The sequence below is a fragment of the Salmo trutta genome, chromosome 32, assembly GCF_901001165.1.
Source record: "Salmo trutta chromosome 32, fSalTru1.1, whole genome shotgun sequence".
Lineage (NCBI taxonomy): Eukaryota > Metazoa > Chordata > Actinopteri > Salmoniformes > Salmonidae > Salmo > Salmo trutta.
In genome coordinates, this window is record NC_042988.1 from 38,436,287 (window position 1) to 38,453,253 (window position 16,967).

Consider the following 16,967-nt stretch of genomic DNA (forward strand, 5'->3'; position numbering starts at 1 on the left):
TGCTTCATTAGTCAGATGTTTTATTAGACTCCATTTTGATCAATTTTCACTACCCATAAATCATTTCTGTTGGCTTCTTGTGTTTGGCTTTGTTAATGACTGTCTTTCATTCAGAATATCCACCATTTGTCAATGTTTTGTTGAGATGTTTCTGTGTCTATGAACATAATGGATGACTTTTGCAGAGTTCCTACGTCTGAAATAACAAGAAATATGTAACACGGTATGAAACATCAACTTTATTTTTCATTCCCATTTCATCATGAATAAATAAACATTTTCTTTTTTCATAAGGGACTTAATTTCTGAGAATAGTCTCTTCATAGCAACAGACCGTTATACGGAATGTGTTTGCTAAATCACAACTAACACAAGGGAAGTGCATCAAATCTCAAATCATTTCTTTAAGACCGTAGGACTGTTTTCACAGACAGAAATATCATTCTCCTTCACTAAATTGAACTTTATTCTGGACTATTGAAAATATTGTCATGTTGATCTCATGTCAGTCCGTGCATCTAGCTGTCTGAATTTTGGCAGTGGTTACGTTTCACAGCCCCATCCCTGAGCTTTCTCAACAAACAGACAGACTGTCCTGATACTCTGAGGTTTTGTTTAATAAAGAGGATTTTCTTTCTGCCTCATTCTCAGTCTAGTCTCAACAGACAGCCTGAAGTTCCTATAGCTGCCGACTAGTCAGAGAGCAGTAGTCCCAAGTTTGCCATGGCAACATCCCGATTCTCCACCCTTTTCTGGAATTGTGTACTTGAACACTCCCTGTCATTGATTTAAAAGAATGAGATTAGTATAAGTAGGCATTGGCTGAAGGGAGTCTCCACCATTGTAAAATCCATGTGAGAAAGTGGACAGTTATTTGTACACTTCGGGAGCAGGGTGGAAAATTGGGACCTGGTCCATATCTGACATAACCCCTTAACTAAGATTTCTTCCATTTGGCAAACTCATCCCCGCCCTCTGCGGCCTTGATGTCGCCCACAGCGATCAGCAGCTGCGCCAGGTAGTACGTTGTCATGACGATGTGCCTGCCGTGCTCCAGGGGCTCCATCACTTTGAAGGTCTGCAGAGCCAGCGTCAGGTCAGAGGTCATGAAGATCAAACTTCCCAGCATGATCAGTGGGCGGCGGGTGAGAACCGCCAGCGTAGCCATCAGAACGATCAGAGCCACGTACACCCCGACGCCGGGAGTCAGGACGGCCGCGTCCGGCGTCTTCTGCAGGAAAGGGAAGAGGTAGGCGTAGAGGCCTCCCCCCAGCAGCCACAGGAGCAGGCAAAAGAAGTAGGACAGGGAAGAGGAGGGGCTGAGGGAGGAGTAACGAGTGGAGAGGAAAGTGAGGGAGTAGAGCAGGTGGGCCAAGGCAAAGGAGGCCATTCCTGAGGAGAGGATTAGAGAGAGAACAACATTACTTTATTGCCCATATTCCACCTGAAATAGAGATTTGTCTATTTGCTTTATCCGCCCCAACAAGACACACACTGAGCGGTTGGAGCAGAGGTTCATCTGCAGTGCAACACCTCAAGAGCAGCAATTGTGTCAGACATGGGATTCAAACTGCCACCCTCCAGTGATATCCAGTCAGACATGGGATTCAAACTGCCAACCCTCCAGTGACATCCAGTCAGACATGGGATTCAAACTGCCACCCTCTAGTGACATCCAGTCAGACATGGGATTCAAACTGCCAACCCTCCAGTGATATCCAGTCAGACATGGGATTCAAACTGCCACCCTCCATTGACATCTAGTCAGACATGGGATTCAAACTGCCACCCTCCAGTGACATCCAGTCAGACATGGGATTCAAACTGCCACCCTCCAGTGACATCCAGTCAGACATGGGATTCAAACTGCCACCCTCCAGTGACATCCAGTCAGACATGGGATTCAAACTGCCACCCTCCAGTGATATCCAGTCAGACATGGGATTCAAACTGCCACCCTCCAGTGACATCTAGTCAGACATGGGATTCAAACTGCCACCCTCCAGTGACATCCAGTCAGACATGGGATTCAAACTGCCACCCTCCAGTGACATCTAGTCAGACATGGGATTCAAACTGCCACCCTCCAGTGATATTCAGTCAGACATGGGATTCAAACTGCCAACCCTCCAGTGACATCCAGTCAGACATGGGATTCAAACTGCCAACCCTCCAGTGACATCCAGTCAGACATGGGATTCAAACTGCCACCCTCCAGTGACATCCAGTCAGACATGGGATTCAAACTGCCACCCTCTAGTGACATCCAGTCAGACATGGGATTCAAACTGCCAACCCTCCAGTGATATCCAGTCAGACATGGGATTCAAACTGCCACCCTCCAGTGACATCCAGTCAGACATGGGATTCAAACTGCCACCCTCCAGTGACATCTAGTCAGACATGGGATTCAAACTGCCACCCTCCAGTGATATTCAGTCAGACATGGGATTCAAACTGCCAACCCTCCAGTGACATCCAGTCAGACATGGGATTCAAACTGCCAACCCTCCAGTGACATCCAGTCAGACATGGGATTCAAACTGCCACCCTCCAGTGACATCCAGTCAGACATGGGACTCAAACTGCCACCCTCTAGTGACATCCAGTCAGACATGGGATTCAAACTGCCAACCCTCCAGTGATATCCAGTCAGACATGGGATTCAAACTGCCACCCTCCATTGACATCTAGTCAGACATGGGATTCAAACTGCCACCCTCCAGTGACATCTAGTCAGACATGGGATTCAAACTGCCACGCTCCAGTGACATCCAGTCTGACATGGGATTCAAACGGCCACCCTCCAGTGACATCCAGTCAGACATGGGATTCAAACTGCCACCCTCCAGTGATATCCAGTCAGACATGGGATTCAAACTGCCAACCCTCCAGTGACATCCAGTCAGACATGGGATTCAAACTGCCACCCTCTAGTGACATCCAGTCAGACATGGGATTCAAACTGCCAACCCTCCAGTGATATCCAGTCAGACATGGGATTCAAACTGCCACCCTCCATTGACATCTAGTCAGACATGGGATTCAAACTGCCACCCTCCAGTGACATCCAGTCAGACATGGGATTCAAACTGCCACCCTCCAGTGACATCCAGTCAGACATGGGATTCAAACTGCCACCCTCCAGTGACATCCAGTCAGACATGGGATTCAAACTGCCACCCTCTAGTGACATCCAGTCAGACATGGGATTCAAACTGCCAACCCTCCAGTGATATCCAGTCAGACATGGGATTCAAACTGCCACCCTCCAGTGACATCCAGTCAGACATGGGATTCAAACTGCCACCCTCCAGTGACATCTAGTCAGACATGGGATTCAAACTGCCACCCTCCAGTGATATTCAGTCAGACATGGGATTCAAACTGCCAACCCTCCAGTGACATCCAGTCAGACATGGGATTCAAACTGCCAACCCTCCAGTGACATCCAGTCAGACATGGGATTCAAACTGCCACCCTCCAGTGACATCCAGTCAGACATGGGACTCAAACTGCCACCCTCTAGTGACATCCAGTCAGACATGGGATTCAAACTGCCAACCCTCCAGTGATATCCAGTCAGACATGGGATTCAAACTGCCACCCTCCATTGACATCTAGTCAGACATGGGATTCAAACTGCCACCCTCCAGTGACATCTAGTCAGACATGGGATTCAAACTGCCACCCTCCAGTGACATCCAGTCTGACATGGGATTCAAACTGCCACCCTCCAGTGACATCCAGTCAGACATGGGATTCAAACTGCCACCCTCCAGTGATATCCAGTCAGACATGGGATTCAAACTGCCAACCCTCCAGTGACATCCAGTCAGACATGGGATTCAAACTGCCACCCTCTAGTGACATCCAGTCAGACATGGGATTCAAACTGCCAACCCTCCAGTGATATCCAGTCAGACATGGGATTCAAACTGCCACCCTCCATTGACATCTAGTCAGACATGGGATTCAAACTGCCACCCTCCAGTGACATCCAGTCAGACATGGGATTCAAACTGCCACCCTCCAGTGACATCCAGTCAGACATGGGATTCAAACTGCCACCCTCCAGTGACATCCAGTCAGACATGGGATTCAAACTGCCACCCTCCAGTGATATCCAGTCAGACATGGGATTCAAACTGCCACCCTCCAGTGACATCTAGTCAGACATGGGATTCAAACTGCCACCCTCCAGTGACATCCAGTCAGACATGGGATTCAAACTGCCACCCTCCAGTGACATCTAGTCAGACATGGGATTCAAACTGCCACCCTCCAGTGATATTCAGTCAGACATGGGATTCAAACTGCCAACCCTCCAGTGACATCCAGTCAGACATGGGATTCAAACTGCCAACCCTCCAGTGACATCCAGTCAGACATGGGATTCAAACTGCCACCCTCCAGTGACATCCAGTCAGACATGGGATTCAAACTGCCACCCTCTAGTGACATCCAGTCAGACATGGGATTCAAACTGCCAACCCTCCAGTGATATCCAGTCAGACATGGGATTCAAACTGCCACCCTCCATTGACATCTAGTCAGACATGGGATTCAAACTGCCACCCTCCAGTGACATCTAGTCAGACATGGGATTCAAACTGCCACCCTCCAGTGACATCCAGTCAGACATGGGATTCAAACTGCCACCCTCCAGTGACATCCAGTCAGACATGGGATTCAAACTGCCACCCTCCAGTGACATCCAGTCAGACATGGGATTCAAACTGCCACCCTCCAGTGACATCCAGTCAGACATGGGATTCAAACTGCCACCCTCCAGTGACATCCAGTCAGACATGGGATTCAAACTGCCACCCTCCAGTGACATCTAGTCAGACATGGGATTCAAACTGCCACCCTCCAGTGATATCCAGTCAGACATGGGATTCAAACTGCCACCCTCCAGTGACATCTAGTCAGACATGGGATTCAAACTGCCACCCTCCAGTGACATCCAGTCAGACATGGGATTCAAACTGCCACCCTCCAGTGACATCTAGTCAGACATGGGATTCAAACTGCCACCCTCCAGTGATATTCAGTCAGACATGGGATTCAAACTGCCACCCTCCAGTGACATCCAGTCAGACATGGGATTCAAACTGCCACCCTCCAGTGACATCCAGTCAGACATGGGATTCAAACTGCCACCCTCCAGTGACATCCAGTCAGACATGGGATTCAAACTGCCACCCTCCAGTGACATCAAGTCAGACATGGGATTCAAACTGCCACCCTCCAGTGATATCCAGTCAGACATGGGATTCAAACTGCCACCCTCCAGTGACATCTAGTCAGACATGGGATTCAAACTGCCACCCTCCAGTGACATCTAGTCAGACATGGGATTCAAACTGCCACCCTCCAGTGACATCCAGTCAGACATGGGATTCAAACTGCCACCCTCCAGTGACATCTAGTCAGACATGGGATTCAAACTGCCACCCTCCAGTACATCTAGTCAGACATGGGATTCAAACTGCCACCCTCCAGTGATATTCAGTCAGACATGGGATTCAAACTGCCACCCTCCATTGACATCTAGTCAGACATGGGATTCAAACTGCCACCCTCCAGTACATCTAGTCAGACATGGGATTGAAACTGCCAACCCTCCAGTGACATCTAGTCAGACATGGGATTCAAACTGCCACCCTCCAGTGACATCCAGTCAGACATGGGATTCAAACTGCCAACCATCCAGTGACATCCAGTCAGACATGGGATTCAAACTGCCACCCTCTAGTGACATCCAGTCAGACATGGGATTCAAACTGCCAACCCTCCAGTGATATCCAGTCAGACATGGGATTCAAACTGCCACCCTCCATTGACATCTAGTCAGACATGGGATTCAAACTGCCACCCTCCAGTGACATCTAGTCAGACATGGGATTCAAACTGCCAACCCTCCAGTGATATCCAGTCAGACATGGGATTCAAACTGCCACCCTCCATTGACATCCAGTCAGACATGGGATTCAAACTGCCACCCTCCATTGACATCCAGTCAGACATGGGATTCAAACTGCCACCCTCCATTGACATCCAGTCAGACATGGGATTCAAACTGCCACCCTCTAGTGACATCCAGTCAGACATGGGATTCAAACTGCCAACCCTCCAGTGATATCCAGTCAGACATGGGATTCAAACTGCCACCCTCCATTGACATCTAGTCAGACATGGGATTCAAACTGCCACCCTCCAGTGACATCTAGTCAGACATGGGATTCAAACTGCCACCCTCCAGTGACATCCAGTCAGACATGGGATTCAAACTGCCACCCTCCAGTGACATCCAGTCAGACATGGGATTCAAACTGCCACCCTCCAGTGACATCCAGTCAGACATGGGATTCAAACTGCCACCCTCCAGTGACATCCAGTCAGACATGGGATTCAAACTGCCACCCTCCAGTGACATCCAGTCAGACATGGGATTCAAACTGCCACCCTCCAGTGACATCTAGTCAGACATGGGATTCAAACTGCCACCCTCCAGTGATATCCAGTCAGACATGGGATTCAAACTGCCACCCTCCAGTGACATCTAGTCAGACATGGGATTCAAACTGCCACCCTCCAGTGACATCCAGTCAGACATGGGATTCAAACTGCCACCCTCCAGTGACATCTAGTCAGACATGGGATTCAAACTGCCACCCTCCAGTGATATCCAGTCAGACATGGGATTCAAACTGCCACCCTCCAGTGACATCTAGTCAGACATGGGATTCAAACTGCCACCCTCCAGTGACATCCAGTCAGACATGGGATTCAAACTGCCACCCTCCAGTGACATCTAGTCAGACATGGGATTCAAACTGCCACCCTCCAGTGACATCCAGTCAGACATGGGATTCAAACTGCCACCCTCCAGTGACATCCAGTCAGACATGGGATTCAAACTGCCACCCTCCAGTGACATCCAGTCAGACATGGGATTCAAACTGCCACCCTCCAGTGACATCAAGTCAGACATGGGATTCAAACTGCCACCCTCCAGTGATATCCAGTCAGACATGGGATTCAAACTGCCACCCTCCAGTGACATCTAGTCAGACATGGGATTCAAACTGCCACCCTCCAGTGACATCTAGTCAGACATGGGATTCAAACTGCCACCCTCCAGTGACATCCAGTCAGACATGGGATTCAAACTGCCACCCTCCAGTGACATCTAGTCAGACATGGGATTCAAACTGCCACCCTCCAGTACATCTAGTCAGACATGGGATTCAAACTGCCACCCTCCAGTGATATTCAGTCAGACATGGGATTCAAACTGCCACCCTCCATTGACATCTAGTCAGACATGGGATTCAAACTGCCACCCTCCAGTACATCTAGTCAGACATGGGATTGAAACTGCCAACCCTCCAGTGACATCTAGTCAGACATGGGATTCAAACTGCCACCCTCCAGTGACATCCAGTCAGACATGGAATTCAAACTGCCAACCATCCAGTGACATCCAGTCAGACATGGGATTCAAACTGCCACCCTCCAGTGATATCCAGTCAGACATGGGATTCAAACTGCCACCCTCCAGTGACATCTAGTCAGACATGGGATTCAAACTGCCACCCTCCAGTGACATCCAGTCAGACATGGGATTCAAACTGCCACCCTCCAGTGACATCTAGTCAGACATGGGATTCAAACTGCCACCCTCCAGTGATATTCAGTCAGACATGGGATTCAAACTGCCAACCCTCCAGTGACATCCAGTCAGACATGGGATTCAAACTGCCAACCCTCCAGTGACATCCAGTCAGACATGGGATTCAAACTGCCACCCTCCAGTGACATCCAGTCAGACATGGGATTCAAACTGCCACCCTCTAGTGACATCCAGTCAGACATGGGATTCAAACTGCCAACCCTCCAGTGATATCCAGTCAGACATGGGATTCAAACTGCCACCCTCCATTGACATCTAGTCAGACATGGGATTCAAACTGCCACCCTCCAGTGACATCTAGTCAGACATGGGATTCAAACTGCCACCCTCCAGTGACATCCAGTCAGACATGGGATTCAAACTGCCACCCTCCAGTGACATCCAGTCAGACATGGGATTCAAACTGCCACCCTCCAGTGACATCCAGTCAGACATGGGATTCAAACTGCCACCCTCCAGTGACATCCAGTCAGACATGGGATTCAAACTGCCACCCTCCAGTGACATCCAGTCAGACATGGGATTCAAACTGCCACCCTCCAGTGACATCTAGTCAGACATGGGATTCAAACTGCCACCCTCCAGTGATATCCAGTCAGACATGGGATTCAAACTGCCACCCTCCAGTGACATCTAGTCAGACATGGGATTCAAACTGCCACCCTCCAGTGACATCCAGTCAGACATGGGATTCAAACTGCCACCCTCCAGTGACATCTAGTCAGACATGGGATTCAAACTGCCACCCTCCAGTGATATTCAGTCAGACATGGGATTCAAACTGCCACCCTCCAGTGACATCCAGTCAGACATGGGATTCAAACTGCCACCCTCCAGTGACATCCAGTCAGACATGGGATTCAAACTGCCACCCTCCAGTGACATCCAGTCAGACATGGGATTCAAACTGCCACCCTCCAGTGACATCTAGTCAGACATGGGATTCAAACTGCCACCCTCCAGTGATATCCAGTCAGACATGGGATTCAAACTGCCACCCTCCAGTGACATCTAGTCAGACATGGGATTCAAACTGCCACCCTCCAGTGATATTCAGTCAGACATGGGATTCAAACTGCCAACCCTCCAGTGACATCCAGTCAGACATGGGATTCAAACTGCCAACCCTCCAGTGACATCCAGTCAGACATGGGATTCAAACTGCCAACCCTCCAGTGACATCCAGTCAGACATGGGATTCAAACTGCCACCCTCCAGTGACATCCAGTCAGACATGGGATTCAAACTGCCACCCTCTAGTGACATCCAGTCAGACATGGGATTCAAACTGCCAACCCTCCAGTGATATCCAGTCAGACATGGGATTCAAACTGCCACCCTCCATTGACATCTAGTCAGACATGGGATTCAAACTGCCACCCTCCAGTGACATCTAGTCAGACATGGGATTCAAACTGCCACCCTCCAGTGACATCCAGTCTGACATGGGATTCAAACTGACACCCTCCAGTGACATCCAGTCAGACATGGGATTCAAACTGCCACCCTCCAGTGATATCCAGTCAGACATGGGATTCAAACTGCCAACCCTCCAGTGACATCCAGTCAGACATGGGATTCAAACTGCCACCCTCTAGTGACATCCAGTCAGACATGGGATTCAAACTGCCAACCCTCCAGTGATATCCAGTCAGACATGGGATTCAAACTGCCACCCTCCATTGACATCTAGTCAGACATGGGATTCAAACTGCCACCCTCCAGTGACATCCAGTCAGACATGGGATTCAAACTGCCACCCTCCAGTGACATCCAGTCAGACATGGGATTCAAACTGCCACCCTCCAGTGACATCCAGTCAGACATGGGATTCAAACTGCCACCTCCATGTATCCAGTCAGACATGGGATTCAAACTGCCACCCTCCAGTGATATCCAGTCAGACATGGGATTCAAACTGCCACCCTCCAGTGACATCTAGTCAGACATGGGATTCAAACTGCCACCCTCCAGTGACATCCAGTCAGACATGGGATTCAAACTGCCACCCTCCAGTGACATCTAGTCAGACATGGGATTCAAACTGCCACCCTCCAGTGATATTCAGTCAGACATGGGATTCAAACTGCCAACCCTCCAGTGACATCCAGTCAGACATGGGATTCAAACTGCCAACCCTCCAGTGACATCCAGTCAGACATGGGATTCAAACTGCCACCCTCCAGTGACATCCAGTCAGACATGGGATTCAAACTGCCACCCTCTAGTGACATCCAGTCAGACATGGGATTCAAACTGCCAACCCTCCAGTGATATCCAGTCAGACATGGGATTCAAACTGCCACCCTCCATTGACATCTAGTCAGACATGGGATTCAAACTGCCACCCTCCAGTGACATCTAGTCAGACATGGGATTCAAACTGCCACCCTCCAGTGACATCCAGTCAGACATGGGATTCAAACTGCCACCCTCCAGTGACATCCAGTCAGACATGCGATTCAAACTGCCACCCTCCAGTGACATCCAGTCAGACATGGGATTCAAACTGCCACCCTCCAGTGACATCCAGTCAGACATGGGATTCAAACTGCCACCCTCCAGTGACATCCAGTCAGACATGGGATTCAAACTGCCACCCTCCAGTGACATCTAGTCAGACATGGGATTCAAACTGCCACCCTCCAGTGATATTCAGTCAGACATGGGATTCAAACTGCCACCCTCCATTGACATCTAGTCAGACATGGGATTCAAACTGCCACCCTCCAGTACATCTAGTCAGACATGGGATTGAAACTGCCAACCCTCCAGTGACATCTAGTCAGACATGGGATTCAAACTGCCACCCTCCAGTGACATCCAGTCAGACATGGGATTGAAACTGCCAACCCTCCAGTGACATCCAGTCAGACATGGGATTCAAACTGCCAACCCTCCAGTGATATCCAGTCAGACATGGGATTCAAACTGCCACCCTCCAGTGATATCCAGTCAGAAGTGGGATTCAAACTGCCACCCTCCAGTGACATCTAGTCAGACATGGGATTCAAACTGCCACCCTCCAGTGACATCCAGTCAGACATGGGATTCAAACTGCCACCCTCCAGTGACATCTAGTCAGACATGGGATTCAAACTGCCACCCTCCAGTGATATTCAGTCAGACATGGGATTCAAACTGCCACCCTCCAGTGACATCCAGTCAGACATGGGATTCAAACTGCCACCCTCTAGTGACATCCAGTCAGACATGGGATTCAAACTGCCAACCCTCCAGTGATACCCAGTCAGACATGGGATTCAAACCGCCCACCCTCCATTGACATCTAGTCAGACATGGGATTCAAACTGCCACCCTCCAGTGACATCTAGTCAGACATGGGATTCAAACTGCCACCCTCCAGTGACATCCAGTCAGACATGGGATTCAAACTGCCACCCTCCAGTGACATCCAGTCAGACATGGGATTCAAACTGCCACCCTCCAGTGACATCCAGTCAGACATGGGATTCAAACTGCCACCCTCCAGTGACATCCAGTCAGACATGGGATTCAAACTGCCACCCTCCAGTGACATCCAGTCAGACATGGGATTCAAACTGCCACCCTCCAGTGACATCTAGTCAGACATGGGATTCAAACTGCCACCCTCCAGTGATATCCAGTCAGACATGGGATTCAAACTGCCACCCTCCAGTGACATCTAGTCAGACATGGGATTCAAACTGCCACCCTCCAGTGACATCCAGTCAGACATGGATTCAAACTGCCACCCTCCAGTGACATCTAGTCAGACATGGGATTCAAACTGCCACCCTCCAGTGACATCCAGTCAGACATGGGATTCAAACTGCCACCCTCCAGTGACATCTAGTCAGACATGGGATTCAAACTGCCACCCTCCAGTGATATTCAGTCAGACATGGGATTCAAACTGCCACCCTCCAGTGACATCCAGTCAGACATGGGATTCAAACTGCCACCCTCCAGTGACATCCAGTCAGACATGGGATTCAAACTGCCCACCCTCCAGTGACATCCAGTCAGACATGGGATTCAAACTGCCACCCTCCAGTGACATCAAGTCAGACATGGGATTCAAACTGCCACCCTCCAGTGATATCCAGTCAGACATGGGATTCAAACTGCCACCCTCCAGTGACATCTAGTCAGACATGGGATTCAAACTGCCACCCTCCAGTGACATCTAGTCAGACATGGGATTCAAACTGCCACCCTCCAGTGACATCCAGTCAGACATGGGATTCAAACTGCCACCCTCCAGTGACATCTAGTCAGACATGGGATTCAAACTGCCACCCTCCAGTACATCTAGTCAGACATGGGATTCAAACTGCCACCCTCCAGTGATATTCAGTCAGACATGGGATTCAAACTGCCACCCTCCATTGACATCTAGTCAGACATGGGATTCAAACTGCCACCCTCCAGTACATCTAGTCAGACATGGGATTGAAACTGCCAACCCTCCAGTGACATCTAGTCAGACATGGGATTCAAACTGCCACCCTCCAGTGACATCCAGTCAGACATGGGATTGAAACTGCCAACCCTCCAGTGACATCCAGTCAGACATGGGATTCAAACTGCCAACCCTCCAGTGATATCCAGTCAGACATGGGATTCAAACTGCCACCCTCCATTGACATCTAGTCAGACATGGGATTCAAACTGCCACCCTCCAGTGACATCCAGTCAGACATGGGATTCAAACTGCCACCCTCCAGTGACATCCAGTCAGACATGGGATTCAAACTGCCACCCTCCAGTGATATCCAGTCAGACATGGGATTCAAACTGCCACCCTCCAGTGACATCTAGTCAGACATGGGATTCAAACTGCCACCCTCCAGTGACATCCAGTCAGACATGGGATTCAACTGCCACCCTCCAGTGACTCTAGTCAGACATTGGGATTCAAACTGCCACCCTCCATTGATATTCAGTCAGACATGGATTCAACTGCCAACCCTCCAGTGACATCCAGTCAGACATGGGATTCAAACCTGCCAACCCTCCAGTGACATCCAGTCAGACATGGATTCAAACTGCCACCCTCCAGTGACATCCAGTCAGACATGGGATTCAAAACTGCCACCCTCAGTGACAATCCAGTCCAGACATGGATTCAAACTGCCAACCCTCCAGTGAAATCCAGTCAGACATGGGAGTCAAACTGCCACCCTCCATTGACATCTAGTCAGACATGGGATTCAAACTGCACCCTCCAGTGACATCTAGTCAGACATGGGATTCAAACTGCCACCCTCCAGTGGACATCCAGTCAACATGGGATTCAAACTGCCACCCTCCAGTGACCATCAGTCAGCATGGGATTCAAACTGCCCACATCCAGTCAGACATGGGATCAAACTGCCACCCTCCATGACATCCAGTCAGACTGGGATTCAAAACTGCCACCCTCGCAGTGACATCTAGTCAGACATGGGGATTCAAACTGCCACCCTCCAGTGATAATCCAGTCAGACATGGGATTCAAACTGCCACCCTCCAGTGACATCTAGTCAGACATGGGATTCAACTGCCACCCTCCAGTGACATCCAGTCAGACATGGGATTCAACTGCCACCCTCCAGTGACATCTAGTCAACATGGGATTCAAACTGCCACCCTCCAGTGATATTCAGTCAACATGGGATTCAAACTGCCACCCTCCAGTGACATCCAGTCAGACATGGGATTCAAACTGCCACCCTCCAGTGACATCCATCAGACATGGGATAAAACTGCCACCCTCCAGTGACATCCAGTCAGACATGGGATTCAAACTGCCACCCTCCAGTGACATCAAGTCAGACATTGGATTCAAACTGCCACCCTCCAGTGATAGCCAGGATCAGTCAGACATGGGATTCAAACGGCCACCCTCCAGTGACATCTAGTCAGACATGGGATTCAAACTGCCACCCTCCAGTGACATCTAGTCAGACATGGGATTCAAACTGCCACCCTCCAGTGACATCCAGTCAGACATGGGATTCAAACTGCCACCCTCCAGTGACATCTAGTCAGACATGGGATTCAAACTGCCACCCTCCAGTACATCTAGTCAGACATGGGATTCAAACTGCCACCCTCCAGTGATATTCAGTCAGACATGGGATTCAAACTGCCACCCTCCATTGACATCTAGTCAGACATGGGATTCAAACTGCCACCCTCCAGTACATCTAGTCAGACATGGGATTGAAACTGCCAACCCTCCAGTGACATCTAGTCAGACATGGGATTCAAACTGCCACCCTCCAGTGACATCCAGTCAGACATGGGATTGAAACTGCCAACCCTCCAGTGACATCCAGTCAGACATGGGATTCAAACTGCCAACCCTCCAGTGATATCCAGTCAGACATGGGATTCAAACTGCCACCCTCCATTGACATCTAGTCAGACATGGGATTCAAACTGCCACCCTCCAGTGACATCCAGTCAGACATGGGATTCAAACTGCCACCCTCCAGTGACATCCAGTCAGACATGGGATTCAAACTGCCACCCTCCAGTGATATCCAGTCAGACATGGGATTCAAACTGCCACCCTCCAGTGACATCTAGTCAGACATGGGATTCAAACTGCCACCCTCCAGTGACATCCAGTCAGACATGGGATTCAAACTGCCAACCTCCAGTGACATCTAGTCAGACATGGGATTCAAACTGCCACCCTCCAGTGATATTCAGTCAGACATGGGATTCAAACTGCCAACCCTCCAGTGACATCCAGTCAGACATGGGATTCAAACTGCCAACCCTCCAGTGACATCCAGTCAGACATGGGATTCAAACTGCCACCCTCCAGTGACATCCAGTCAGACATGGGATTCAAACTGCCACCCTCTAGTGACATCCAGTCAGACATGGGATTCAAACTGCCAACCCTCCAGTGATATCCAGTCAGACATGGGATTCAAACTGCCACCCTCCTTGACATCTAGTCAGACATGGGATTCAAACTGCCACCCTCCAGTGACATCCAGTCAGACATGGGATTCAAACTGCCACCCCTCCAGTGACATCCAGTCAGACATGGGATTCAAACTGCCACCCTCCAGTGACATCCAGTCAGACATGGGATTCAAACTGCCACCCTCCAGTGACATCCAGTCAGACATGGGATTCAAACTGCCACCCTCCAGTGACATCCAGTCAGACATGGGATTCAAACTGCCACCCTCCAGTGACATCCAGTCAGACATGGATTCAAACTGCCACCCTCCAGTGACATCTAGTCAGACATGGGATTCAAACTGCCCACCCTCCAGTGATATCCAGTCAGACATGGGATTCAAACTGCCACCCTCCAGTGACATCTAGTCAGACATGGGATTCAAACTGCCACCCTCCAGTGACATCCAGTCAGACATGGGATTCAAACTGCCACCCTCCAGTGACATCGTCAGACATGGGATTCAAACTGCCACCCTCCAGTGAATCAGTCAGACATGGGATTCAAACTGCCACCCTCCAGTGACATCCAGTCAGACATGGGATTCAAACTGCCACCCTCCAGTGACATCCAGTCAGACGGGATTCAAACTGCACCCTCCAGTGACATCTAGTCAGACATGGGATTCAAACTGCCACCCTCCAGTGACATCTAGTCAGACATGGGATTCAAACTGCCACCCTCCAGTGACATCGTCAGACATGGGATTCAAACTGCCACACCTCCAGTGACATCAGTCAGACATGGGATTCAACTGCCACCCTCCAGTGACATCTAGTCAGACATGGGATTCAAACTGCCACCCTCCAGTGACATCAGTCAGACATGGGATTCAAACTGCCCCCTCCAGTGACATCTAGTCAGACATGGGATTCAAACTGCCACCCTCCAGTGACATCTAGTACATACGATGGATTCAACACTGCCACCCTCCAGTGATATTCAGTCAGACATGGATCAAACTGCCACCCTCCCTTGACATCTAGCAACATGGGGATTCAAACTGCCACCCTCCATTACATCTAGTTCAGACATGGGAATTGAACTGCCACCTCCCAGTGGGCTCTAGTCCGACATTGGATCAAACGGCCACCCTTCCAGTGACATCCAGTCAGACATGGGATTGAAAACTGCCAACCCTCCAGTGACATCCAGTCAGACCTGGGAGTCAAACTGCCAACCCTCACATGACTCCAGTCAGAAATGGGATTCAAACTGCCACCCCCTCCAGTGACATCCAGTCAGACATGGGATTCAAACTGACAACCCTCCAGTGATATCCAGTCAGACATTGGATTCAAACTGACAACCCTCCAGTTTCTGGCTTGCCCTCTCTAACCTCTAGGCTACCTGCCATGTCTGCAGTGTCTGCAGGACTTTATCAGTAGCAGTTGAAAAATCTCTCGTTACCATGGAGAAACAGCTCGGGCCATATAAGGCAACAGTCGCCGCCTGCCGAGAAGATCAGGCCCCCCGCCACGCCGAGGAGACTCCTCCCCCCTTTGTAGCTCAGCACCAGGAGAGCCAATGAGATGACAGGGGCTGCCTTAATAGCCGCAGCGAGGACGGAGGGGGAGGAGTCGGGGATCCACAGATAGAAGTAGACAGCGATGGCCAGGAAGAACGGCGAGAGAGAGAGAAACAGAACACAGTACTGAGAGAGAGAGAGAGAGAGAGAGAGAGGGAGAGAGGAAGGGGAGATGAGAGGAGAGGAAGAAGGGAGGTAGTTAATATGAGAGTTTTACATTATGGTTTTAAATGCAAACACAAAAATGTGTGTGTGTGCGTGTGTGTGTGCGTGTGTGTGTGTGCGTGTGTGATTAGAGGTAACGATCATACCGTGTTCCTGCGCTGTCTTCGGTCATAGGCGGCTGTTTCAAGGATGTCCATCTCTCTCAGAACCAAGGCCTGTATGTATCTGGGCTGTACCTGTTTCCTTTCTTCAGTCCTGCCTCCTTCCAGAGTATGTCATGTGTTTCTCTTTTCCTCTGTACTTCTCTCTCTCTTTCTCACCCTTCACTGGTTCAGTCTGTCTGAGTGTGTCCCTGTCTCTTGGTGCCGGTCGACATTGAACTTTGGACCAATCACAGTGACACGTTATCTGTCAGATTGCTCAGTCATAATCAATGTCTCCTCCTCTCAGTTTTCATGTTCAACTCTGCCAGTAGTGACCTTTGGCCCATCCAACTGGACCAGATAAGTGACATCATCAACTTGAGGGTGAAGTTGAACTGGGCCAGAGCCATGTATTAAGACATAGCTCTGAACCAGGCTGTGTTCAGTAGCACACATGGCTCTGAACCGGGCTGTGTT

At 50.0% G+C, this 16,967-nt stretch overlaps 1 protein-coding gene across 1 annotated transcript; it reads right to left on the reverse strand.

Moving 5' to 3' along the window:
• Positions 1 to 282: 282 nt before the first annotated feature.
• On the reverse strand, positions 283 to 16,786 carry LOC115171865 (lysoplasmalogenase-like). Its single transcript, XM_029729052.1, has 3 exons — positions 16,494 to 16,786; positions 16,065 to 16,308; positions 283 to 1,392 (listed from the first exon to the last, which is right to left on the reverse strand). The coding sequence occupies exons 1-3, from the start codon at positions 16,542 to 16,544 to the stop codon at positions 938 to 940; spliced, it is 750 nt and encodes a 249-aa protein (XP_029584912.1). The 5' UTR covers positions 16,545 to 16,786; the 3' UTR covers positions 283 to 937.
• Between the last annotated feature and the right edge of the window lie 181 nt (positions 16,787 to 16,967).